This window comes from Diceros bicornis, chromosome 4, assembly GCF_020826845.1.
Source record: "Diceros bicornis minor isolate mBicDic1 chromosome 4, mDicBic1.mat.cur, whole genome shotgun sequence".
Classification (NCBI taxonomy): domain Eukaryota; kingdom Metazoa; phylum Chordata; class Mammalia; order Perissodactyla; family Rhinocerotidae; genus Diceros; species Diceros bicornis.
Genome location: NC_080743.1, coordinates 72,313,286 through 72,340,432, shown reverse-complemented (window position 1 = coordinate 72,340,432; position 27,147 = coordinate 72,313,286). Strand labels below are relative to the sequence as shown.

General features: G+C 46.4%; 1 protein-coding gene across 2 annotated transcripts in view; it reads left to right on the top strand.

Annotated features, from left to right (window-relative positions):
* FAM78B (family with sequence similarity 78 member B) overlaps positions 1-26,480 on the top strand; it is a 93,871-nt gene extending 67,391 nt beyond the window's left edge. Inside the window, exons 2-3 of one of the 2 annotated variants that reach the window (XR_009219838.1) lie at positions 14,676-15,604; positions 24,978-26,480. Coding sequence is in view for 1 of the 2 variants with exons in the window: in XM_058539725.1 (XP_058395708.1) it covers positions 14,676-15,198 (523 nt within the window). In the remaining variant the exon portion in view is untranslated. Of the gene's footprint in view, positions 1-14,675; positions 15,831-24,977 lie in introns of those variants that run through there. The other variant, XM_058539725.1, reaches the window with a different exon arrangement.
* The last annotated feature ends 667 nt before the right edge of the window (positions 26,481-27,147 follow it).

Here is a 27,147-nt window from a genome sequence, read left to right as displayed (position 1 = left end):
TAGCCAGCAGCACCTGGCAGAGTCTTATCCCTCTACCCCCAGGCCTCCTCTGGGACACGCCTCAGTTCTAGTGTCACCTGTGCAGAGAACCAGTGCTTTGCGGATGATGGCTGAGAGGGGAGCACGTTAGGGGACCGCAGTCAGTAGTGGCTGCCAGCAACCTTCCGTTGTGAGCCATGAGTGGGCACAGGTGCTGGAGAGTCAGGTTCATCCCAGCTTGGCCAGCTACTTGCTTTGTGACTTTGGTGAGTGATATGTCTGAGCTACAGTTCCCTTATACAAAAAAATAAAAAAGGAAGGAGAGAGTAACACAGCAGCTACTGTGAGGCTGAGGTGTTAAGCATTTCGTAGAATGCTTGGCACATAGTGAGCCCCCAGTTAATATTAGCTCTTACCAGTAGAAGCAGTATTAATAATACTCGACTTGTGAGATTCCCCCCATCTACGTACCTGGATCATCTCAGCTTTGTCACTACAACTGTTTTGTTCAGTCTGGTTCCCCTGCTCTTGTTCTTGCTGCAATAAACAGATCTGTTTGACTTTATTTCCTGCTTTCCAGGCTTTGGGCCTCTCCAGACACAGGGGCCAAGGAGCCCCAACCCCAGACCCTGCACTGAACTCCTGATACGCATACCCCAGGGTCACTCCTGAGCCTAACCTTGGCTCGGTGGCCCAGACCAGGGTCTGTCAGCCTTTGTACTTGCCTCCCCAGTTCTAGTCCCCCAAAGCAGGCTGAGACCTATAGGTGCTTCTGTAGGGCTAGCTAATGGCGTGGGCAGAAGTGGAAGGGGGCAATGTCCTCTCTTTCCCGGGTTGGAATCAGTGAGCCCCAGGCGGCTCTGATCAGAGGAACTAGGTTTAAACAAGATGACAGTGGACATGTCCTGGCCATGGTGACTTCTCACTGGGTTGCTGGGACCCCTGTGACTAGAGGCAGGAGAAGAGTAAGAATGCTATCTGATACCAGTCGGTTGGTGGTGCCCCTGCACTCCTGCTCAGACACTTGTGCCCAGGAGTCCTGCTCTGGTTCTTTCATTCATTCAGCTGGTAAATACTGAGTGACTTCCTATTAATCTTGGGGAAGATTTGGCAGTCATGTCATTACCAGTATCTCCTTGACCTTGAAGAATCATTCCCCTTAATGATACCCAAATCAATGGGAAGAAATCACAACAACTGTTCTCTAGGCCAGTAGACAGGAAGAGTTCTGAGTTCTGGCCCCAGCCTCCAAACCTGAAACCTCAGCGTTAGGTCCAGATGTCAAAGGATTGCAGAGTGACTGTCTCCACCTCAGGGCTGCCTGGGGCTCCCTGCCAACCGTCCTCACTGTTCATCATCTCCCTCAGACGCGTGTACCACCATTAGATTCAGCCCCAGAAAACTAGTTGTCTTTATAAATAACACTTAGAACTGCAGATGTTTTATGCTAAAAGAGTCAATGAGAATGCAGAGCATGCAGTGCCAGAATGTGCCAGTTCACCAAGACAGAGTGAATGGAAGGACCCCAAATGTCCTCCTCTAGGCGTCCAGCAGAAGATTCTGTACTAGAAATCCCACTTGAATAACACAAAAAGAAACAAGCAAACCACACCTCCTCCTAGTCAAAGACAAGGAAGGAGAGAAAAAAAATGCAAAGAAAGGGGTTGGGTGTTCACAGTGTCAGGCCTTTCATCGTCACAGGAGCTGCCTGATTCTAGACTCCAGGGGGAGCTCTAGGGGAGGCCTTGCTGGAGGCTGGGAACCAGGTGGTCTGAAGGCAGGAGCAGTGTCTCCTTCCACCACCCAATGCACAGGTTGGAAGCATGACAACCAGCAAATCAGAGATGTCCATCAGGGCTCAAGAGCTACAGTGGCTCCCCAGCTGCAGGTGGTGCAGAAGACTCAATCAGGAGGATGCCAGAACCCTGGAGAGGAAAATGAATGGGGACCCAGGCCCAGCATAGATCCAAGGAAGTGGCCCTGAGCCTCCAGTAGCCTTGGAGCCCAGGGAGGACCAGTTGTATGGGGTCCTGTATTCTGGGAGGAGCAGCTTATCCCTGGGGAATACCCACTGCATTCCTCTCTTCTGAAACCATGACTTCTTCCCTTCTGGCCCTGAAAATCCATCCCACTGGCTATCAGCATAAAGACCGAAGTCTTTGGACATAGAATATAGGAGCTATACGTAGCCTCATCCATGAGGTTTATTCATTCTACCCTCTCAGTTTTATAGATGAGGAAATTGAGGGTGAAAGGGCTTGTGTTAGAGAAGGTAGCCCAAAAGCCATCCCAGAAGAGCATGAGAGAGTGGTTTCTGACCAGGCTGGTAGCTTCTAGAGCAGGTATATTTAGACTGGAAAGTCTTCTACCACAAAATTGCAGAATTTGGGAGAGGGGTGTCCTACATCCTCTGTGTTATCCACAAAGTCTAACACAATGTTGAGGACATGGTAAGTGCTCAAAAAACCTTGTGCAGTGAATATGTGGATGTGCATCTTTTTTGGTGTGTGTCATGAATAGATCTCTCTCTACCTCAGTGTCTCCATTCTGTAAATGAAATGTGGACATCTACTCTCCTGTTACCTTGTCAGGATGGAAGGGAAGTACTCAGTTCTCTGGCCCACCTGTCACCTGCAGAAAGAGAGGAAATAGGTCTTACCCTTTGAAGAGACTTGGGTCCCAGCCAGTCAGGATTCTCTTTAAATGAGCAATATCCATAATGATATTTCCCATTCATGAAGTACCTACTATGTGCCAGTATAGATTGCTTCTCATAGGTTTTCTCGTTTATTTCTAAAAATGACCTCTAAGATACGTTTTATTATTCCCATTCTTGCGGGAAACTGAAGCCCAAAGAGGCCTAGTCATTTGCCCAAGGCCATGTGGTCAGCAGGTGGTAATGTCCAGAGTTGCACACAGGTCAGTGTGAGTCCCTACCCCACACTGCCTCTCCAGGTCAGCTCCGGCCGCTTCTCGGCCTGCCCGGCTCTGCTCAAACTAGGTTATGTTTCCACCCCTCTTCCTCTTTTTCCCCCAAATGCTTCGCACTCATGATATGCAATCCTGTAGAATAACTCATCACTTTTCATTACAGAATAAATACAAATGATTTTTTTTAATGAGAACATATACAAAATAAAGGGAAAATACCCATAATCTCATAAACAGAGATAACCACTCATAACGTTTCGGTGTATCCATCCAGTAGTGTCTTTTCTCAATTTTAACTAAGATTCTACCTAAAGTAGCAGAATTCCCAAATAAGAAAAACACGTATCCACTCTCCTCCTCTTATCCATCATTTGCCTGGCTTTTAGGGATGGAAGTAGAGGATTCAGTTGACTGCCATGGCTAGATCGAATGTGTGTTGTGCCCCCACACCCCCAAGTAGCACAACCTGGCCCCTCCGCCTCTCCCAGCACCCGTTGGGCTGGGCTCATGGGTGATGCTGACTGTCAGATGGAGGGCACTCAGCACCAAGCCAGGATCCCCTGGGACACTTGTCGCAACGTGTCTGCATCCAGTCCCTCCAGATCCCTTTGGCTGTCACGTCGGGCCTCTCCCCTGGACTCTAGCAGAGTCTTCCTGATCTCATCCCGTCTCTGCCCTTTTGAACTAGCCTTACTGGCCGGCCTTGCCTGCCCTGCTGGAAACACTCGCCCTGTTCATTGCAGCAGCTTGAAGGAAGCTCCTGCTTCGGGCTCTTCACGGGAGATGCAGTGAGGCCTGTCCTCAAGATGCCCACGGTCTACTGGGGAGGCAGGCGTGGGGACCTACAAATGCAGCACACTGAGATACACACACAGTCAGCCCCTCTCAGGAGGTGACTTTGAACTGCAAATTGAGGATGAAAAGGAGCCAAGCATTTAAAGAGCTGAGGGAAGAGGGTTCTGGGCAAAGGGAACAGCAAGTCCAAAGGCCCAGAGGTGGGAAGGAGCCTGTCTTCTTCCAGGATGAGACAGGTCATTGTTGCTGGAGTGTAAGGAGCCAAGGAGGCGGTGGTGGCAATGAGGCTGGAGAACTGTTGGGGGCCGTATAACGCAATGTGGATGTTGTAAGTGCGGCAGAAGGCCGTCGTGGGAGTTTTCAGGGAGACGGAGCACGATCTGATTTACATTTTTTAAAAACCACATTGTGGCTTGTGGGGGCAGGGCAAGCTTGGACGTGGGGGCCCAGCAAGGAGATTGTTACAGTGTCCTGGAGAGAGGAAAAATGGCTTGGAGCAGGTTGGTAGCCGTGCAGCTAGAGAGAAGAGACAAATTCTTGCATCTGACCCATCCGAAGGTCTCTTCAGGCCTTCTTCATCGACGTCACCTCAGGTAGGCTGTGAGCTCTTTGAGTCCGGGGCACAGACCCCCACCGTGCCTAGCACAGTGCCCATGGCTGGCCAGCTCCGAAAGGGACACAGCCTGGGTCTGCATACCCACCCTGAAGGCGTGTGTGAGGATGCTCCCGTGTTTAAGTCTCCGGCCCGCAACTCTGGGTGGGGAAAGGCACTTTCCTCCAGAAAGCTCAGAATTGGAGTTGGAGGTAAACCATCCTTGGACATGACCCAGAAAAGTGGCCACCGACCCAAGATGCCAGGGCTATCAGATAGGAACAAGCCAGCGGAGACCTGTGGATACCTGGTCAGGACAGGGAGTTCAAGAGAGCAACTGACCTCCAAGTAGTGAAGGATAAATACATGATGAGAAGGTGTCTCCAATGCTGGAGAAACCCAGGCTAAGCAGAACATGAGGGTGGCTGACAAGAGAAGCCTCTCCCTTCAACGTGGGGCCTCTCCCAGCACGGATGGCTCTTTAAAAACACTGGAAATTGTCTTTTCTGCCATGAGAAAAAATGCCTCCCTGTGTGCCAAGAGGAGAAGGATGTGGTCAGAAAGGAAGGGGGCGGAGGGGGAGGTGGGAGGGTGGTATTTACAGGCTTCTCAGAGTCTGACATAAACAGTGCAGAATGAGGAAAAACCGAATTTTAAAACTTACTCTGTAATCGTGGTGCAGACCATCTGAGAATCCGGACGTGTGCCAGCGCCAGGGCTGGCATTGGTGTCTGAGTGGGCTGAGAAGCTGCCCAGAGGCTGGGGGCTTTGTGACTCCCCTGGTGACACGGGGCATTGGCTTTGTGCCCCTCCTGTTTACCCCCCACAGCCCTGAGCGCTGCCCCCACCTGCTCCTTGAAAAGGGGCTCATCTCCATCCTCGCCCATCTCTTAACCTCCCCGCCATGGACTGGTTTTTCCAGCTCCTCTGATGGAGAAGCTTGAGTGGAGGAAAGGTGCTGGGCGCTGCCTTTGCCAAGTCAGAGGTGACACTGAGAAGGAGGCTCCTGGAACGTGGGCACGTTGCTCTTCTCAGCACTAGATGGAGAAAAGCCTGAATCCTTAGGAAACATGGTGTTCTCTTTAAACTTGCCACATTCCTGAGTGGTAACTCTGCAGGTTTGATCCATGAAATGAAGAGAGAAGGTGGGAGCCCCTTTTCCCAGCATCTAAGTGACAGCAGTCACTATTCCTTTAAGAGCAGGCCCAACAAGGTGGGTAGACCACAGACTCTCAGAACAGTGCCTGTGATGTGATCAGGACTGATACCCAGCAATAGAACTGGAGCTGGGTCTCGGAGGTTCCCTGCCCTGCCTGCATTGACCCTTTAATTGGTGGATTTTGGAGAGATGCAGGGCCCTGGGGGGGAACCTGGCTAGCCAGGGAGGAGGTACTTGGGCAGACGGGGGTCATTTTAGCAATTGTTCCAAAAATATTTCAATATTCTAACAACTCGTATGGTGATAGCAGTGTGTACCAGCTAATATCATCCATGACTGTTATCATTAATTTTTAGAGCCTTTGGACCACTAATTTAGTACCAGGGAGTCATTGTGAGGAAAGCACATGATTCAGAATCAGATCTTGGGTTCGCAATGCAATTCTGCCATCACCAGCTATGTCACCTCGAGCAAGTTCCTTATTGTGTAATGGAAAGTGGAATGACATCTACCTCCTGTGACTGATGTAAGAGATGGGGGCACTGCTGTTTCTGAGAGCACTATGTCAATGTTAAGACTAAACAGATGTGAGTAAAGACACACATACCCAAAGAAAATTCTAGATTGGAATTGTCCAGAGTTTCGGAGCTGTGGATCCAGATCTCCCACCTCCAGCTGTCCCTAACATTTGTAGGATCCAGGGTAAGAATACAAACGAAGGCCCACATACTATATTTCTAAATATTAATTTTAATTATAAGTGAAACTAATAGAATGCTAAGGGTGTAAGTCAGACTTGCAGAGTGCTAAATCACATAAGTTCTGTCCTCCTACCTTGACAGATATACCTTTATAACAACTAGAAAGCCAGGTTCAGGTTTAGAATTCTTGTACTTCTCAAAGTTCTGTGCCAGAATGTAGCAGCGTAGGAGCAGCCGACCCTCAGCCAGCGCCACCCACTTCTCTTCCCACCCCTGGCTCTCTACCATATCGAGAGACAGGGACCATCACGCATATGCGTGTGGACACCTAGCACACATGTCCAAACTCCATCCACACCCCCAACAAACAGCCATGCTTTCCCCAATCCTTGGGCCCTGGTGTGCACACGTAGGTGGAGTGGACTCCCCTTAGGAAGACAGACCAGGAAAAAAGGCCTGTGTAAACCCTGGAGGCAAGTTTGGGGGCATATGGGTGGGAATACTGAGATCTCAGGTACCCAAGGCTTGGTCTAGAAAGAGGAGCACAGGCTCCAGGTGGGCACATCCTCTTAGCCCCACAGACTCCTTGCCCAATGTGGAAGGGCGTGGTCAGAAGATACCAGAGTGGGTCCCTTTAAAGTATAGGGCCAGGCAGGGGCTCCTCTCACCTGGGCCTAGGAGCAGTATCATGCTGGATCTCAAAGCCTCCCAAGAGCTCTACAGGCTTGAAACCACCAGTCCTGCATGTATGGTTCCCCTAACTCCCATCCCACACTTCATCAGGGGACGTTAGTATCAACAGTGGCCCTGCACACCTGCCTACTCTCTGCTTTCAAGAATGTTGCTGCCGGCCCCCCATCCCCTTAATGACCACAGGGCTTCAGGGGGAGCAAAGTGGGGCTCCTTCAGAGAGGTTGCTCTGCCCCTCATGGGCACTGGATGAAGTGGCTGTGTCTAGGTGGAGCCTGGACCTCAACCCAGGGACCACTTATTTGAATGAAATGCTTCACGTGAGCTTGTTTGATGGAGATTTGCCTCTTTCTTCTAAAAACAGGATGCAGAAAGCATGAAGGTTGCAATAATCGATGTTTTCATTATTAGCGCCATTGGAGAGTCCATTAGCTGTGAGCTTTGGGTCAATGGCTGATTGTCTCAGACAAAAACCCAGTGTTTATCACAGTGAGGAGAAGGGTTGTTGGGGAAGTAGAGGAATGAGATAATAACTGATATTGACCTGGTGTGGTATAGTTTACAGAGCATGTGCTCACACATCATCACCTCATTCGATCCTTATAATAGCTCCCAGGTGTAAGGAGGCCTGGAGTTGTTTTTCTTCCCATTTTACACATGAGGAGGCTGAGGCTGACAGGGGTGACTTGCCTGAGGTCAGCTGTTACCTGGGGACTGACACCCACACCTCCTGAGGGCAGTTTTAGTGCTTCCTCCTTCCACCACACCAAAGACTTCAAAGAAGGAGCGATGAGATTAAGAACTCAAAGGAGTTCTTCCCACAAGTGTGGGGCAGGAGAAAAGGCAAAAGTTTGGGGTCAGAGAGACCTGGCTTCAGATCCTTGCACTGCCCCTTCCCATCTATATGACTTTGCATGTTTTGCTCTGAGCTTCTTTTCCTTGTGAATGAACAGCGTATAATAATCCCTGCCTCATGTGGTTACTGCCGAGGGCTAGCACATGGAAGGGTTCAATGGCTGTTAGTTTCCTTCTTTCCCTGACCCTGCCCCCGTCTCTGTTCCTCACTAACACCTAAACTGAAATGGCGTTTACTTTGTGCCACACACAGTGCTAGGTACTTCCCACTCATTATGTCATTTAATTCTCACACCAAGTACATCAAGTAAGTACTGTTATTATGCCTATTTTATAGATGGGGGAGCTGGTATAGAAAAGGCAAGTAACCTGTCTCCTTCACGGACTAGTAAGTGGGAGCACTAGGTTTACCAGCCTAGGCTGTCTGGTTCCTGCGGTGCTTCCGGCCACTATGCACGAGCAACTCTCTGCTTCATCTTTCTTCTCCCTTTCATTGCTCAACTTCTTGAAGGGATTACCTGAACTCTCAATTTTTTCTTGTGCTTGTTCATTCCCTCTGTAATCTCCAACAGAATGGCCTCCACCAGCATATCTTTACTGCTGTCTAAAAATTAATAATCTAACTAGCTTCTTCTTAACCCTTCTCTCTTCAGTTTGTGTGGCTTTGACACTAATGAATCCCTGAAATTCTCTTGACTTTGGGAACTAGTTCTCCCCCTTCGCTAGCTGTTTTGCTTTTCAGATTCCTCTTTGTCTTCTGGCCATCTAAACAAACCTCCTTAGATCTCTCTTTCATCCCCAAAGATCTCACCCATCACCATCACATCAACTGATCTCCATGCAGACAGTCGCCGGATTTATATCTCTGGCCTCCTAAGCACTAGACCCAACTTTGCAACTCCACAAAAGCAGCAGCATCCCAATTAAATTCATAGTCTCCTCCCACCTTTCACTTCAGCTCAATTCAATACTTATTTATTCAGCAAATAATTTCAAACTCCTTCTATGTGCGAGGCACTGTTCTAGGTACTGGAGATATGGTAGTGAATAAGGCATAGGAAATCCCTGCCTTTTGGGGAGTGGGATGAGGGGAGACAGACCATAAGCAAAGTAAATAAGTTAAATGGTATATTAGAAGGTACTAGGGAGAAAAATAAAGCAGAGACGGGATGGGGCGTGCTGGGGCAGGAGGTTGCAATTTTAATATGGTTATCAGGAAAGGTTGCACTGAGGACGTGATAGTTGAGCCAAGAATGATGGAGGCAAGGGAGCAAGCCTTTCAGATTTTGAGGGAAGAATGCTTCAGATGAAATGAACAGTAAGTGCAAAGGCCCTGTTTTCTTAGCATGTGCAATGAACAGCACAGAGGCCAGAATGGATAAGACCAAGAGAAAAGGAGATGAAGTCAGAGAGGAAATGGGGAACCAGATCATGTAGGGTCACATAGGCCCTTTTAAGGACTTAGACTTTTCCAGAGTGGTTTGGGAGCCATGGAAACATTTTGAAAAGAAGAGTGACACAATTTCATATGTTTAACAAGATCTCTATGGCTGCCATGTTGAAAATAGGCTGAGCAAAATAGGCAAAGCAGAGGTATTAGGAAGGAGACCAGTTAGAAGGCTATTGGTGTACTCCAAGAGAGATAGCTTTAGCTTGGACCAGGGTAATGGTGATGGAGGTGATGGGAAGGAGGTGAATTCTAGATATATTTTGGTGGCATCAACAGGATTTACTGATAGCTAGTTGTGGAGTGTGAGAGAGTGGTCAAGAGTGACTCCAAAGTTGTTGGCAAGTGGGTAGTTGTGTATACGGATCTGGAGCAAGCCAGGCAGGAGATAGAAATTTGGAAGTCATCAAAGTAGGTGGTACTTAAGAGCCATGTGACTGGATTCACCAAGGGAATGTGAGTAGATAAAAAGAAGAAGACCAAAGACTGAGACCTGCCCCCCTCCCAAAGTTAAAAGGTTGAAAAATGAAACAAAACCAGCAAAGGATACTGAGAAAGAGATAGTGAGATACAAAGAGAAACAAGAACAGTAAGCTTGCACTGCGTGCCAGGCACTGTGTTCTGGGCAAAGAATACAAAGACAAATGTGACTCCATCCTCCCTCTCTAATGGAGGAGTCAGGACTTTGTGCCCTGAAATACCACTGGGGGGGGGTGTCCAGGCATGGGTGTGGAATGTCAGTAACAGTGAGACCATACCTGTTACTTCTGAGTATGATTTTACACACACACACACACACACACACACACACACACACCAGTCAACCGTGCTTGCCTCTTCTGAGTGATTGCTTCACTTTATCTCCCCTTTTGTCTCTGACAGGCAATCAGTTACCAAACCTTAGAGAATCTACCTTTGCAGTATCTCTTGTATGTGGCCCCTCTTCCCCATTCTCTCCACCACCAGCCTCAATGAAAGCCTCATTAAAGATCACCTAGAATGTTGCAAAAGCTCCTAAATGTCTTCATTCCCTCCCTTTAGCCCTCTAATTCTCCTTTTTACATTACCCTTCTTCCTGGCACATCACTCTCCTGCTCAAAAGTCCCACCACCCCTAGGATGAAGCCCAATGCCTAAACCCATTGTTAAAGGTACTTCACAGGCTGACACTACCCTGCCCACCAGCCTTGTCTCCACTCTTCCCAATGCTAGCCCTCACAGGTGGTCCCTCTGTTTCCTGGACACTCTGTGTTCATGCTTGATGTTACACGTTTGCCCTTGATGGAACCTCTTCACACCTGGGAGTGCCTTTCTTTATTCCCAGCAGTTCATATCCCATTTCCTCCACAAAGCTTTCCCCTACTCTAGCCTGCATGGATGTCCATGTCTCAGATTTCCTGTGTCACTCAGAGTCTGTGTCACTCATTTTTGTATGTAGATATATGATGGCATGAACAGTCACTAAATACATTTATAATCACCAATTCATTCAGTTTTATTTATATGTGACTTGTCCGCCTCCCCCTCAAGGATAAATAACGTTCACTGTTAGGCATGGTGCTATTCTAGTAATAGATCCTAAATGAATAGTAAATGTTAGTTTTTTTTGAAAGGTGAGTGAATATATATAGTGTAAAACTGTGATAAGGCACTTTGTTGTATACAAGCTCTACCAAGTTCCAGATATATAGGCATGAAAATGATTCAAATAAAATATTTATTTGTTCCTTCAACAAATTAAGATCTATTAGTGCCAAAACTAATGATTTCTGCTAGATACTAATGATTCAAAAATAAGTCACAGTCCCAAGCCTCAAGCAAATCATAGTATAGTGGGGAAGATAGATACATAAACAAATAATAATAATATAATTTGGGACCTGTAAAGATCTGGATATATACATGGAAGCATGGAAGAAAGGCTTCCTGGAGGAGGTGATGCATATAATGATTCTCAAAGGGTGAGTAGTTAGATGCAGTGAGACTTGAGGAGGGGAAAGAGCAGTGCAGGCAGAGGACACGGCATGAGCAAAGGGACAGAAGTGAGAAACAGCATGGTGTGCGGGGACGGGGAGGCCAGACCATGTCCAGGGGCCACTTACGTCCTTTTAAGGAACTTGGATTTTATCCTGTGGATGATGCCAGTGATGTCCATGTAGTGGAGGTTTCGAAGGGTTTTAGATATAGAAAGTACATAATCAGATCTGTGTGTTTGAACACCACTGCAGCCTAAAAGATGCATTTGAGTAGGATCAGGGTTGGATGCAGACAGACCATTTATGGACCATTAAGTAGACCAGGTGAGAGATGCTGAGGACTTGGATTAAATGAGGGTGGTGAGAGTTGGATGGAGAAAAGAAGATAAATTCAAGCATCACTACGTGGCAAAATTTACAGGATGCAGTGATACAGTAGCTGTGGCTGTCTAGGAGAGGGCATAGGAAGAGCCAAAGATGACTGTCACTTGTGGTCTGGAACACTGGGTGAGCAGTGGGCCACCCTCTGCAGCAGAGATAGGGGAAAAGGCCTAGTTTATGGTGGAGATGATAAGTTTGGTTCGGGCCATGTGGAATTTGAATTGCCTCCACCACCCCATTCAAAGTAAGTGATCCTAGAGTAACTCCAGTGCTGCTGTCCTTTTTTGAACTTTTCAGGGACTTCTTTGAAAACGATTATCAAAGCCAGTTTATCAGCTGCATAAATCAGTCATGCATTTTACCGGCATTAACTCTCTTTTTGCCAAAAAAAAAAAGAGCCACCGTCTTGGAATGCACATTAATACCTATTTTTCATGAAAGAAATAAAAATATGACATTTTTCAAAAAGTAACCTACTCTCTAGTCATTATACTTAAGTCATAATGAATTTTGGCTACTTCTAAAATTCAACCTTCCCTTAATAATGTTCCTGGGGTCCCTGGGGCTGTGGAAAAGAAAATGCCTCAGACACCAGGGATTTTCAGTAGAACAGTGGCAAAAGTTAGAGCAGTGTGGCTGGAATGAGTGCACAGCCTCTCAAGGTCACCACACCCATTGGCTACACTCGGCCAGATGCCTTTGTTCTGCTGTGACGATTAAGAAGCCTGTGTTAGTTCTCTATTCTGGAGAATCTTGCAAGACAAGGGTATCTTCCTTCTCTTCCAAAGAAGGTACAAGAGTATATTTTTATCTCTGTTTTCAGAAAATCTGGGACCAAGCTAAGCTTTGTGATTTTCCCATAAGACTGATCTCTATGGCCTGGGCCCAAGTCTCTGCTCACATAGCTCTGGGCAGGAAGATGGGGGCAAAAATATGAACTGTAAAGACAAAGTAACTGAATTGCCCTGCAAGATAGCCAGTCCTGAGAAGGACAGTGTTAGAATCAAAAACCAAATTCTCTGGGCAATACGCCACAGTTGGCACACTGTTTAGGTCAGGAGATCAAGTACAGTTTTACACTGTTGGGAATACTTGTCGTCTGGTCCCACAGAGGAACCCAAAGGCCATCAGGGCCTGGTCACTGTAACCAAAATGAAGAACAAGATTGCGGCAACACAGAAAATAAATACCTGGTGACTGAATAATTGTCTCAACCCTTGGCTAGGGGCATGAAGCTGACTCCAGTGTGGCCATTTCATAAAACCAGCAAGCAGATTATGTCTGACCTCTGACCCATGAGCGGTTATATCCCACTCAAACAACATTTACTGCCTTTTGTACAATAAGAAATGGCTGTAGAATTATCTGGAAGCTACTCCCTGGCACAGCTACAACTAGCATGTATAGCAAAATGGACTGTCTCTGACTTTCTGCCTCAGGTCAATTCCTGTCCCTTAGTTTCTGCCAACTGTGATACACTGCAGTTATTCCCAGCAGTTATCAAGGGCATGGAGACAAGAGAAAGGGTTCTTGCAGCTGTGGGCTCACCTCCTCCCACGCAGTGTAGCCCTTCCTTCCCTTCAGGTTGGGCTGACTAGCATAGGGAGTGCTGGGGGAGTGGGGGTTGGGGGGTGGGCAGCAGGAGGCAGTGGTTAGTGTCTCCATGTCCCCATGTGACCGTAAAGGATGCTGAGACGTTTCAGTGTGAACGTGACAATGCAACTCTCTTTTAGGCCATTTGTATAAAGCCCTGCAGGATCTTCTGTCACTTCATAAGAAGAAGAACTACATACCAAACAAGGCTACCACCTCTTAGTGGATTAATAGAACAGTCTCATTCCTTTCTTCAGTTATTAATTCTTAATGCAATATTACCGAGAATCATTCTTGATCCCAACAGTGGATATATGGAGGGTGCATATCCAGGCTCTGCTGACTAATCTTCTGCCCCTTCAATTAGGTTCCAGTCCAGCTCCCCATGGCTGCTCTGGTAGCTGCTAACTCATTGGACAGCCTGAGTCCCCTCCACTCTGATTTCCTCCAGCATCGTGGAAGGGCACTTCAGGAGACAGTATGGTATAGTGGTCACAAGCATAGGCTTTGGAATCAGACAACTCCCAGCTCCACCTCTTACAATCTATAGAACCCTTGGCATATACCTTAACATCTTTAAGCCTCCATCCTCTCATGTGTAAAATGGAAGTAAAACTTCATTTATCTTGTGGAATATTTTGAGCATTAACTGAGATAACATAGTTTGGCACAGTGGTTGGAATAGAGTAAGCGCTCAGTAAGTATCAGCTATGATGGTGATAATAATGATGATGATGATGAGCAGTCCATGGCAAGGGGGAAAGGCATGGGCTAAGACTGGGGTACATGTCTTCCTTTCTCCTTTTATACAAGGTCAGGGACAGCCAGGAGGAGTAGGAAGGTGCCCAGAATGGCAAGTTTGTTAAACTAAGCAATTAGACTTCCAGGATGTACTTGAAGCCAGTGGGAAACCAGCATATTAGAGACTGTGTGTGCCAGCCTACAGCACAACTTTCACATTGAGGTGGTTTCCAGAAGGTGACCATTATGTCCTTTTGTTATCAGTTTCTATGTCTATGTTTTCTAAGTGCTAGATTAGCCAATGGCTGAAATTTCAACATCCCTTTTCATTGAGTAGAAATTCTACTACTGTGATTTCCTAGGAAATTAGTGTGACCTTTAACTTTGACTCCTTTTGCCCTCCTTTCCACCTGATACCTCCAAGTACATCAAATTTCAACCATCACCTCTTCCTAATAAACAAACTTTATTCATACTTGCCAAGAAAGCGGTTCTTGCAATGGAATGCCTCTACACAGTTGATTACCGTTGCACCATCCCAGCTAGTTGTTGCCTCTTAGTGGGTCTCACAGCTGCCTCTTTGAGCTTCCTGAGTCCAGCTGGACCAGCTATGGCTTTATGTCACTTATTTTGGTATTGCTTTTTTATTTTTGTTTTGTTTTGATTTGTTCCCACTTAATCCTGAAACAGCGCAGCATAGAACTTTTTGTCGAGTCCCCCTCTGAACTTCTCATTTTGCCCAAGTTGACTGTGTTAGTAAGTGGTGGGCACCTCTCCAGCTTTTGAAAAATTTATTGAGCCTCTTCTTTTCTTGTGCGTCTCTTCTGCTTTGCCAGGTCAAGCTGGGAACTGCCTGACTTGAGGGAAGGGAGAGTAAAAGCCATCAGTGACTCAGATGGTGTGAGCTACCCTTGGTACGGGAACACCACAGAGACTGTGACCCTGGTTGGCCCCACCAACAAGATCTCCAGGTTCTCCGTCAGCATGAATGACAACTTCTACCCCAGTGTGACGTGGGCAGTCCCAGTGAGTGACAGCAATGTGCCATTGCTCACAAGGATCAAGAGGGACCAAAGTTTCACTACCTGGCTAGTGGCCATGAACACCACCACAAAAGAGAAGATCATTTTACAGACCATCAAGTGGAGGATGAGGGTGGACATTGAGGTGGACCCTCTTCAGCTCTTGGGGCAACGGGCCCGGCTGGTGGGCAGGACTCAGCAGGAGCAGCCCCGGATCCTGAGCCGGATGGAACCCATCCCCCCCAACGCACTAGTGAAGCCCAATGCCAATGATGCCCAGGTCCTCATGTGGAGGCCCAAGCGGGGGCCACCTCTGGTTGTGATCCCTCCTAAGTAAAAGCAGACTGGCCTGACTGTGTGTGGAGCACATACCACTGAGACATGCAGTGAGGTTGCCAGGAGTGGCAAGAGCCAAACTGAGTTTCTGAGCCAAAGCAGACCTCTTGGTTTGCCAGCCTATGCAGCCACTTGTGAAGAGTAGGCCTGCTCCTTGGGCGGTAGAACCATAATCCTTAGAAAAGTTCCTCCTTTTAGGAATAAAGAAATCACTGATTTGACAGACTTGCTGTGATTACCATGCAAGTAGCCATATTTTGGAGCTGACCAGGATGATTCTTTTATATGAACTATTGACCATTTCTTTCCTGTGAGATGCAGGGGATAGAAACGAAGTTAAACAGTGCCTGTGGCAAATGCTGCTTCCCAACCAATTAGAAGTGGGCGTGAAAACATCCATACCAGGTGTTTGTAAGACAGACAGTTCTACTGTCTGACTGGAGGGTGCTAGGGAGAGGGGTGGAATGGAGGTCAGGTGGTGAAGAGAATGGGCGATGGGGAGAGGAAGAAATAAGTTGTTATTACAAATTAATACCTGTGCATTTATTAGTTGATCATCAGATTGTCAACACACTCACTGGAATGAAGGAAACACTTAGAAAGCTGGAGATAAGCTGGTATTGGGCTCCCTTATGAGGGGGGAACCTCCTAGGAACTGTCCGAGGTGCTGATGTGAACTAACCAATGGTAACTCTCAATGGTTCCATCTACCCGCCTCTTTCCAAAAATTGATTATTCAGAGTATCCTCAATCACAGTACTTAGATAGATAGTTCTTGTATTCTGCAGTAGCTATGATGTTTGGGGCCTTCACTATGTTTTTAGTGAAACTTGAATTGTGATTTTGTTTACAGCTGCTTATTCTGCTCTGGTTACCAGCCCTAAATTTACAAAAAGATAAATAAGCCATGAATTCATGAAGAGTTTCAAAAACATCTCAACAAATAAGAATAGAATTTTCATTCTTTGGGGTTTTTTTTTGGTTTCTGAATGATTGGAACACACACTTGTATGCATGGGCACACCTGTACGTGCACACATGCAAGCACGCATGTCAGGATGCATATGGCATAATTACTAGCAGATCTGCCAGCAGTATCTGCATATGTACTTGTAGCCTTTATGCATACACAGTACATACAGTGTGTATCTATATATGTTTATTTTAGCTGGATTTCACAGAAGCTCAACTTTAACTGCTTGAACATTTGTGAGAAAGTGCTCCATAAAGCTTAACTTCAGAGCTCTTTAATGAAAATCTGAACCACTCACATTAAGAGAGACTTTATTGCTGAAGTCCAACCAATAAAGGTGAGAGACTATATTTTCTTTAGTCAGGCCAATTTAAAACATTTTAAAGTTTTCAGTCTTTGCAAGATGGATTTTTCTAGCTTAAATGACCCAAAAAAGAGCTTTTCCTTTTATTCTCAGTAGTGCAAATTGTGATACATATATATAAAGAGAGAGAGAGAAAGAGATCCTTGTTCAAAATGCCTCGTGCAGGGGCCGGCCCACTGGCGCGAGCGGTTAAGTGCGCGCTCCGCTGCAGCGGCCCGGGGTTCGCCAGTTCGGATCCCGGGCGTGCACTGACGCACCGTTTGGCAAGCCATGCTGTGTCGGCGTCCCATATAAAGTGGGAGAAGATGGGCACGGATTTTAGCCCACGGCCAGTCTTCCTCAGCAAAAAGAGGAGGATGTTAGCTCAGGGCCAATCTTCCTCACAAAAAATAAATAAATAAATAAATAAATTCCCCATGCAAAATAATTATAAAACTCTGTGGATTTTATGGATGGATACTGCCTGTCTAATTTCAGAGGTGAGAGAGTTGAGGTTCAGAACAATTATTATAGTCCCATGATTGGCTCCAAAGACTTGTCTTCTACCAGAGTTTGAGGATGGAGAAAGAAAATTGGGAGGACTTGTTTATAACTTTTATTAAAAATGCAATTTAGTCTAATTTCTTCCAGGCTCTAGTCCCAGGGGACGATGCTTTTTTTTTTACATGAGATGGTTAACAAATTCACTCCAAATGTAGTGTTAACCTCACACCCCAACCACCAGCTACTCTATTATAGATTAGTTATTGATGGCAAGTTGAGCTATTTATAACAGCACATTAATGACACATCAGTGACTCATAGAAGACCTGGAGACATTCCATTTAGAAATAATTCAGCTGTTATATTTGGATTCCTCTGTCCCTTTCCATGCTTCCTTGTTTCTTATGGGAGAGGTAGCCCCAAAGAGCTCCATGGCTTAAATATGAAGCTGCTTATTTTCCACACTGACATCAGGAACAGCAGTCTCTCCCTCTGATTGAATTAGATGCCACCCTTATGAGATTCTGGAGAGTGGCTACTGATCCTGGAATCTAATCCATGTGGCCCCACTCTATGAAAACCTGATATTTAAAAATCCAAAAGTATAACAGCAGATTAATGAAAAAGAATTATTTACATTACAAAATCCTATACAAGATTTCTGTTTTCAAATCTCCCTAGCCCATTAAAATAATTATGACTTCTATAATTATATTTACATATAGCATAATATTTTCACGGGCATATCTGTATGTATGAAACAAGGTGCAGCAGACTTAGTTGGATTTGTTCTCACTGAAAACTCACACTTTTCAGAGTTTTAAAAGACGTGACCCCAGGCCAGTTTTCTGGAAAATTATGTAATGAGAAAAATAGATGGGAAAGTGCTTATAAAAGTTAAAAGTACTGTGCAGATATCCCTTATGATGATTGTCAGTGATACTATTGTGAACTCTACAGTTGGATCTCTCAATTCTGAAATCAGCCTGGCAGAATGCTCTATTGCATGATTATTTTAAAGTTCTAGTTGTTTTATAAGGAAAAGATCCCTTTTGTTTCTGTGATCCTTAGATCCTTACCTCTCAGCTTGGTCAGGATATTTCCAAATGAAAGGCTCTCCAACAAGAGGGAATTCACCTTGAAATCTCTGTTGGGGTTACCTCCATCCTCCCATCAGGCCTTTCTTCCCCTGACAGTCCCTGGGTCTTTTACCAGATGGCATCAGTTTAAAGGGGCTCATTCAGTGCCTTGATTAGGTTTTATTTGGGTGGTTTTAGGACTATATTTGGATTCTAAACACACATGCACACAATGGTTTCTTTGTGGCACAAGAGCTTTTAATTCCTGCATGGAAAGGAGCATTTCGTCAGGTCATAGATTCTTTAGTCACCTTTGAGGTCTTTTATTCCACAATCTCAAGGAAATTGAGGTCCAGTTAAATTAGTTCATCTGTTCAGGGTCACAAACCCAATTAGCAGCAGAGCCAAGAGAAGACCCTGGGTTTCCCAAATCGCATGTCATAGCAGTCACACTTACCTGAGACCCACAGTCCTCTCTTTGTCTCCAGCAAAAACATGGTCACCAGACCTGAGCCATTCACCCTCTTAGTGCTAGAAACAATTGAATCCACCCTTTAAAGAATAGGGGAAATCCTTGTCAAAAAATGAATGTTCCAGATTCCCTTTTATCTGTGACAGCTGTTTTGAGATTGAACTCTTACTCTGGGGCTTTTGCAGCATGCACTGTACGTTCCCAGGCCATTGCTTTGGTCTACAGCACAGGGAAGGTTGGAGACTAGTCCCCTCTCCACCTCCCATTCCATGAGCCTTTTTACAGCTCCCTCTCCCCCAGTACTAGAAATGATATCTCATAGGTCAAAATCATGTTCTAGGCAGCAATTCTGAACAGTAAAATAACTATGATTTGTAGAGTATTTTACAAAAGGCTTCCACATGCATTTTCTCATCCCCAGCCTTATGAGCAGTGTAATATTGTTGTTGATATTATTGTTATTATTCCCATTTTACAGACAATAAATTGAGATCCAAAGGGGTTAATTGACTTATCCATAGGCACAAAAACAGAAAATGTCAGGAGCCAGGCTTTAAACTGGGCCTTTGGGCTCCAAATCCCATGCAATTACACTATACAGTGCTGCCTCCCCAGTTGTTCCCTGCCTAGAGGGCACAAAAGAGAAGGAAGGAAAGGAGAAAGCAAGCCACTTTCACCTACACAGTCATGGAGTCCCTACCAATCTGCTAAGTGGACATGTTAAAAATAAGAGAACAAACCACTGTTTTCTTGTGCAGAGGGCCTTGTAATCCCTAGGGAGATTGGCCCAGCAAAATGCCTGTCAGGGGCTGCAGTGTGGGTGAGCTGGCTGTCACTCGGCAGCTCTTAGCACAGTACTGGTAATTAGCAGAGTAGGAAATCTGCGCTCCTGGTCGCAGAATCCCTTAAACACCATAAGCACAAGAGGAGGAGGAAAGCATGCATCCCGCAGCTGAGGTCCCAGCTGAGCAAGGCGCTGCCACTGGCCGCCCCTCAACGCGGCAATAGCAGCCCTTGGGGCGGAGGCAGTGGAAACAATGGCTTTCCGAGCTCCGGTTGGCACACTGAATGTTCTTGTTAGAACTGAGGGCACAATTAAACATTGCCAGAGCCAGCTCCCAACTGAGTTGCAAAGAAAGATGTAAACACACACACGCACAGACCCACTACACTCACACACTCTTCAAGCTGAAAAGAAAATTAATCAAAAACCCAATGAACGCCTGAACTCTATAATTAAGCCTAAATGATCCTTAGATAGAAAGGGAGCTGAGTGAGCAAAGCTCAATGCACACAGATATTTTTACCCCAGAGCCTATTGCCATTAATGTCTTTTGAGATCTTGAGTACATCTGGTTCCCGTTTCCCTGGTAGGACATCTGCCTATGGAAGGCCTTCAGGAGAGTTGCCGGCTCAGTGGCCAGAGGACAGCCAAGGTTATTTGGCCATTCTCAAACACTTTTATAGAAATGCGTCAGGGAGATAGAGTGCCACTGCCCACCTTGGCCAGGCATGCTCCCGCCCATGATGGATCCCATCACTAACCTCAGCCCTCCTAACAATTCTTTTGCGGTTCACAGTGCTTTACAGCTTACAAAGGGTTTTCCTTCCCTTGCATAGAGTAAAAAACATCCTTGTTCAAGATAGGAGATCTTAGTATTGGCCTAATCTTTCTGTCCTTGTTGTTATTAATAACAACAACTCCCATTTGAATAGTATGTTACAGTTTACATAGCACAGACAAATATTTTATTCTTTTATTGTCAACAATCCTATAAGATCTGCTTTATATCCCCATTTTACCGATGAGGTATTTGAGGAGAAAGGTCAAGTGACCTGTCCAAGGTCACACTAATATTAGTAGTGCTCTGAGCACTTGAGCTTCAGTCTTCTGGCTCCATGCCTTTACTCCGTTCTCACGGAACATTCTCTCCCTAGTTAAACGTGAGCATCCTTCTCTGCTTGTCCAGCCACTGCTGTTCCTCGAGCAGGGCTGACTGACTAGGAGAGGGGGGTCTTTGCAGGGCTGCCCTGATCGATTCCTAGATGCCCTTTGACGAGACAGAATAAGCTCTCCTGAAGAGTCTGGGTTCAGCATCCCAAGCTCTGTGCCTTCAGATGACTTCTCTCCTATCCCGCATTGGAAGGGAGCCCCATTTGTGTGCTTTGAGGTCAGAGGCCAGAGCTCAGGACCTTAGCATGACTTGAGATCTTTTAGACCCAGCTGGTAAACTAGATCTTGAGCAAATTGCTTAATTCATCTGGACCTTGGTTTCCTCCTCTGTTAACTGAGCCACCAGTACAGACCAGCCAACATCACAGTCAGGAAGACACAGTGGGATGATGTCTGGAAACACTCCAAAATGTCTAAAGCACTGCCCAATGTAAGGTATTGTCACATCAATAGAATCACAGGGCCCGGGGCTAGTTGCAGACCCTCATGCCCCATCTACTTGGAAGCCCAAAACCATCTCAGGGAAACCCACTCTCCCTGCCAAGTGAGGCCTGGCCTCAGTGGAGGGTGGTGGGCTTTGAGCTCTCCGCTGCCCCAGAGACCTTGCCGGAGAGGCCTGAAGCCTGGCGGGCGAGAAGAGAAAGGAGACTGCTTCTTAGCCTTGTAGAAAGCAGCTCTAGGCAGAATTTGTAGCTAGAACTTCAAGAGGCCTTTTGAAAAGGAAAGGAGGCAGAACATCAGATCTGGGCCAGACTTGAAATCCCAGTGCAATTTGCCCAGTTTAAGCTGACTAGAGAAGCCAGCTAGGGACAACTACATTTTCCTGTTATGGGCTCAGGCAAGAAATACAGAGGGCAAAAAATTAAAATAAATAAATATATTTTTATATATAATATATATTTTATATAATGGAGATACACACACACATACAGACCCACACCTTTATATGGGTCTCCACTGGCCAGTCCCTATGGTTTCTGATGCCCCAGGACTTGGCTGGGACTCCACAGTTTGGAGGTAGCATTATAGATTTGGTCACGTAGGTGCACATAAAAGGAGGTAATACTTCTTCCTATGCTGCACCTCCCAGGCTGTCCCACCGCACTGGAGGCATGTTTGGTTATGGCCCCTCTCTCTGCCCATCCTGCCTGCTGTGGCCCCATTCCATATGGCCCCACCTGGACCAGCCACACAGCCAGACAGCTTGCCTCAGGGTTGCTTCCCAGGCCCCCTGTCCCCACACCCCGAACTGTGCCTGTCTCCCAGCCGGGCCACCCACCACCAGCTCTCTGAGGAGAGAGGTAATTTTGCGCACTGGGGAGTGGTCCTGAAGAGAACCTACCAGCTCTTCTCAACAGAACAAACGTGAAGCCAGGCCTCTGGGCAGCGGGCCATGTAGCCACGCACAGGAGCCTCTCCGCTGCCTCCAGGCTCTAATTTGTCCTTGGCTAACCCAGAAAACATGGCTTGATCCTTAAAACAGCTGAGTGCTGGGTCAGAAATGCCTGAGAGAAGGGAAAATAGACATTGGAATTACAGCAATAAGGGGAGAAGGTCACGAGACAGAGCAGCAGCCCAGCTGCACTCAGACCTCCCTGGGGATTGTGGGGGCTCCAAGAGTTCACAGGAAACATTTGAAGGGCGAGATGGCTGAGTGTGTGCTGGTCTCAGGCTGGCTGAGGCCCAGCATCCCTAGGAGCAGGGAGGAGACAGGAAGGAGGACGGAATGCTTTGCTTCAGGCCAGGCCCAGGACTAGGGTGAGCCAGCTGAGGCACCTAGAGTGCAAAATTTACGCAGGCACTCACTCGGCTTTGTGCAAATGCTGACCTTGCACTTGCTGAGAGTGAGCCCCTTCGGTGTCTGCCCGAGATGCCCGGCTTATCTCACCCCAGTCTCCGCCCTGCTTTGTGCCGTCTTCTACGCGTTGTTTTCTTCACGAGAAGGAGAGCGGCTGAGGGGGTGTCGTGAGATCCCTCTGGATACTCATGCTCTCAACAAGTGTTTATATGGAGTGTCTGCTCTGTGCCAGGCTAAACAGCCCTGCCCGCCGGGAGACGATGCTCACAGGAAGCTTTGGGAGCCACTCGTTTTCCCCGTTGGGGTCACACGTTGCAGGGAACCCCAGTGCTCCCTTAGGCTGCCTGTGAAGCGACATTGTCTTTCTGGGTGAGGTAACAGGGCAGTGCTCTGTCAAGCTCTTCGAGCTCTTCCAAGGAAAGGCACTGGGGAAAACTTGCAGCCACATCAATACATACACAGGCAGTGGTGATGCAAGAAACAGCTGGTTATCTCTCCATCTGTTCTTGTCCCGTCACCCCCAGCCTTCAAGCCAATTAGGATATTCCACACAGATGTAATCCAATGAAATGTTAATTGGAAAAATAACAGGAAAGATAATACATGCATTTCAGGCTGAGAACTATTTCATTAAACTGGCCTTTGAAAGCAAGACAGCCAATTAGATTATTTCCCACTTCACTCCCTCACGTGCCAGAAGCTATAGAAAGCTATTACTTCTAATTAATTAGGCAAGAAAGAAGGACGCTGCATTTGCATATCAGATGAACAGGGACTCAGGCGCTACCTCACCTACCTCTTCGTGCGCAATGCGTGCACACACACGTACACACACACACACCAGGGACTAAAGACTCATCTACTGGCTCACCTGAAGAATTTCATAGGTCTTCTGAAACAGCAAGAAAACACCTGCTCCCAAGAACCATTCACACCATCAAAGGAAAATGCCTTCTTTGGGCACGTTCAGAAAAGAACTAGGGCATTTGTTGTGAAAGAATAAGCAGCTCTAAACAGTTGGATTCCAAACTTGCTGCAGCCAAAAACGATCTTGTCTTTTGTTTGTATTCAGTAAAGAAGTAGGCATTTCCCAAGCCAGCTCCCGGTCTCAGATGCTCAGGATGGTGTCAGAGACCAAGACACCTGAGACCCCTGAGACCTGATTTTGAATTGACTTTATTATGCAGGTCTCATGCAAGTCATCTTCACTTGTCCATCTATGAATTGGGAAGAAGGCCTGTTCTCAGCGTCATAGTCCCTCCTCAAAGTTTTTAGGCTTGTGAGAGCACACTGACAGAGAGCTCTGAGCTTCTTGTGCCTTCCCTTGGGGAAAGCTGATAGACAAAACCCAACCCTGTGGTTAAAATATTATCTGTACAAAAATTATGCTAACCCAAAGTCACCCTTACTGTATAATAAATATAATTAATATGATATAAATAATATAATGAATATAATGGTCATATCAAGCAGCTGTAATGATGATATGACTTTTGTGCACAAGCATCTCTCCAGTATGGTCCATGAGCACAGATGTGCCCACATCGTACCCTACTTTCCCCCATCACCCACCATGTCTGTCATGCTGTGCCATGCAAGATAACAAGGGCTGGCAGAGCCTAGCACAATCGATGCCTCTGACCAATCGCTTATTGCAGGAAGGGGAACTGGCATTTAATGAAACTAGAGTATGGCATCTATTCCAGAGCACAGGGTGAATGGAGGAACAGTTTCTAGAATGGCTTCTAGGCTATTAAGTCCCCATTTGTATGTACAGTGGGGTTGTCTGCAAACTTCAAACAATTGGAATAAGTTTATTTGACCATCTATATAAGAATTTGGGATTGGTTTTCTTCCTAAAACTGAAACCATGCATCAAGTCTGAAAATGCAACAGTGTTCATCTGTAATCATAAAAATTTGTGTCATTGTAGCAGTATATCCCTGTAAGCAAACCCAGTATATCAAAAATCCAAAGATACAAAACAGAAAAAATGATCAGGGAAGAAAGAGGAGGATGCCTAATGCTTGGAAGTACCTCATAGCAACTCCTTTCATGTATTCAAAAATATTCCTTTTATTTTAAAAATTCAGTTCACCCACTTCTTCTTTAGGACCACAGCTATTACATAAAGCAATATGTACAAGTACTCACCAAAAAAAAAAAATAGTGGCAACAAGTTTTCTTTTTAAAGAAAAATTGATTGACAACTTCAAGTTGAATGATACAGCACAGTTGGAGTACACAGCATGCCCAGGAATACTGGGTAAGCCATAGGGTTCTGGTGGATCAAAGATTCTTGCAAATCTTGTGCCTTTGGATGCTGAAAAACGAAGCTTGGGGGCTCTGGAATTGCCACTCATTTCTGTAGATACTTTTGCGCCTTGCTGATGTGTTATACCTATAGACGGTCTGGAATCACTTAATATTATTTTAGGTTTTAATTATTTTTTAAGAACTAATTAAAAGCTATAGACCATCTTTACAGAGGAATATGTAAATAAGTACCCATAATTTTGCATAAAATTTCAGGGTCATTGTTTCCTTGAAATCTATTTATGAAGCCCGGATTATGAACATCTGCTTTTAAGGACTGACATTCTTTGGTCACTGTCTTAATGCCCGTTTTATTGACATGTTTCCATGTCCACATACAGGTCACCTAGTAGGACAAGGCACGCCCAGCAAGCAGAACCACATGGCAGAGACTAAGAGGAGGAAATGAGCAATGGCTGTAGCTCCAGAAGCTGAAGCCCTGGACAGCTGATTTCCCATTAAAACGAGTGCCATCCTGCCTGTCTCCTCGCCATCCTCCCATCTCATGACCCGCACCCCCCCCCCATCCCACCATGTGCCATGCAGCACTCCCCATGGGCTGGCTGGGCTGGCTGGTTGGCTCCTGAGGAGCTATGTTGAAGTGGGAGTTGTGTCTGCTGTATCTTTGTGTGAAAAGATTGGGTCCATCCAGATCTCAAGTTCATCCCCAACCCTCTAAGTGAAGCTGCCCAGGGATGAAGAGCTGGTCAGCCTGCACTTCAGATACCTAAATTGGCCCAGCCATGGTTCCCAAACCCTGCCTTCCTTCCCTACACTTTTGGGTGGGAAACAGGGGAATATGTATCTCCCCTCTTTCTCCCTTCTCCACACGGGTGGCCAATGTTAATAATACTCTTTCAAGATTTCTCTGATCCTTGGAGAGTCAGGGCCAAAGCAATCTTGTCTCCCCTACACATCCAGGCTGGGTGCCTTCAGGTGACCAAGGGCGAAGGGTATGTCACCAGGATCAATGGGGTAAGGGGAGAACCACCCTAAGAGGGCAAAAAATGTGTGCATTGTTTTATTTATTGGTTTATTTATTGGCTTGCTCACTGATTTATTTATTTATGAAATGTCTATTTATTATACAGCAGAAAATCCACTCCCATCCAGCCCCAGAATTTATCTTCTTGGCCCCATAGAGCACAATGAGTTATTCCTCTTTGAAGCCACAGAAAGCAAGGGGGAAAAGTTCTCTCTCTCCACCCCATCCTGATTTTCAACCAGAAATGGAGTTAGAAACCACCAGCTAGTGAGGCTGTAAAGCCACACAAATCAGCAGAGGCTCGACTGTCCAGACAGAAGCTCTCAGAATCCTCTCCCCACCCAACCTCCCCTTAGAACCAGTCCTCCCCTTCTTGTGCGCGGGTGGGGATTGGCCAGAGGGCTCTAGCCTAACCATCTCAGAACTAGACTTCTTCTGCTCGGGTGCTGTCTTCTTACCACCACATGCATGTTAGAGACACCTGAGAAGCTTAAAAAATCCATGCCTGGTCCCCTTCCCAGCTCATTACAACAGAATCTCTGGGAGTAGAGCCTGGGCACCGGTGTTTTCAAAAAGTTACCCAGATGATTCTAATGTGAGACTAGGGTTGAGAAGCATTTCTAGTGTCTTCTCTCCTTTGCCTCTCCCCACTACCCCCATCCTTCATCTTTATCTCCCAAGCTTTCTCCAGTGCAGAGAATGGGAAAGGCCGCTGAGGATGACAGAGTTCCCTTCCCATTCCTCCAGCCCCTCCCCATCACTGAACCTCCCCCATCAGGTCAACCAACCTGAGCACAGCCCTGGAGAGTTGGCAGGTCCCACCTGTGTCACCTGTCTCCTCACCATCCTCTCTGGTTGTACCCTGAGGCTGGTTCCTGCATCTGGCCTGGGTGCTGCTCTCAGGTGACTTCCAGCTTTTCTAAGAGCAGAAACCTACCCCTTTCCAGATTCCCTCTCTCCCTGCACCTCCCCCAGACTCCCCAACTCCAAAGGTTTAAAGGGCACTTTGGTGACGTTCATGTCTACAAATCCCAATCCTGATAGGAAGGCCCATGCCCAGTCTTTATAACCCAAGCCTTGGCCATTTCTGCAGAGCCACCTGAATTGAATGAGGGTCGACTGGTAACAGAGGAAGGAGTCACATGGCCCCAAGCCAGTCCTTTCCCCAACAATCGGGCAGCATCCAATTCCCAGATGGCTGAGAAGATTCATCTCACCCTTCACACTTACAAGATCTCCACCACTGAGTGTGAGTAAATGTGTGTGTGAATGTGTGTATGTGTGTACATGTGCATATGCTATATACAAACCATCAAGACCCATAGAGATGTACTGTGTTCCTAATGGACCCAAGTGAATTCCATATTAGATATATACACAGAATGTTGTAATATATACAAACTGTTAGACGCACTGCACACTCACACACACACACACACAGCCTAGTGAAACCTGTGATGTGTGTTTTTGCTACCTGATCTCCCCCATCTGAGTAACCTCCTGGGGCAAGTACTATTTCACACGCA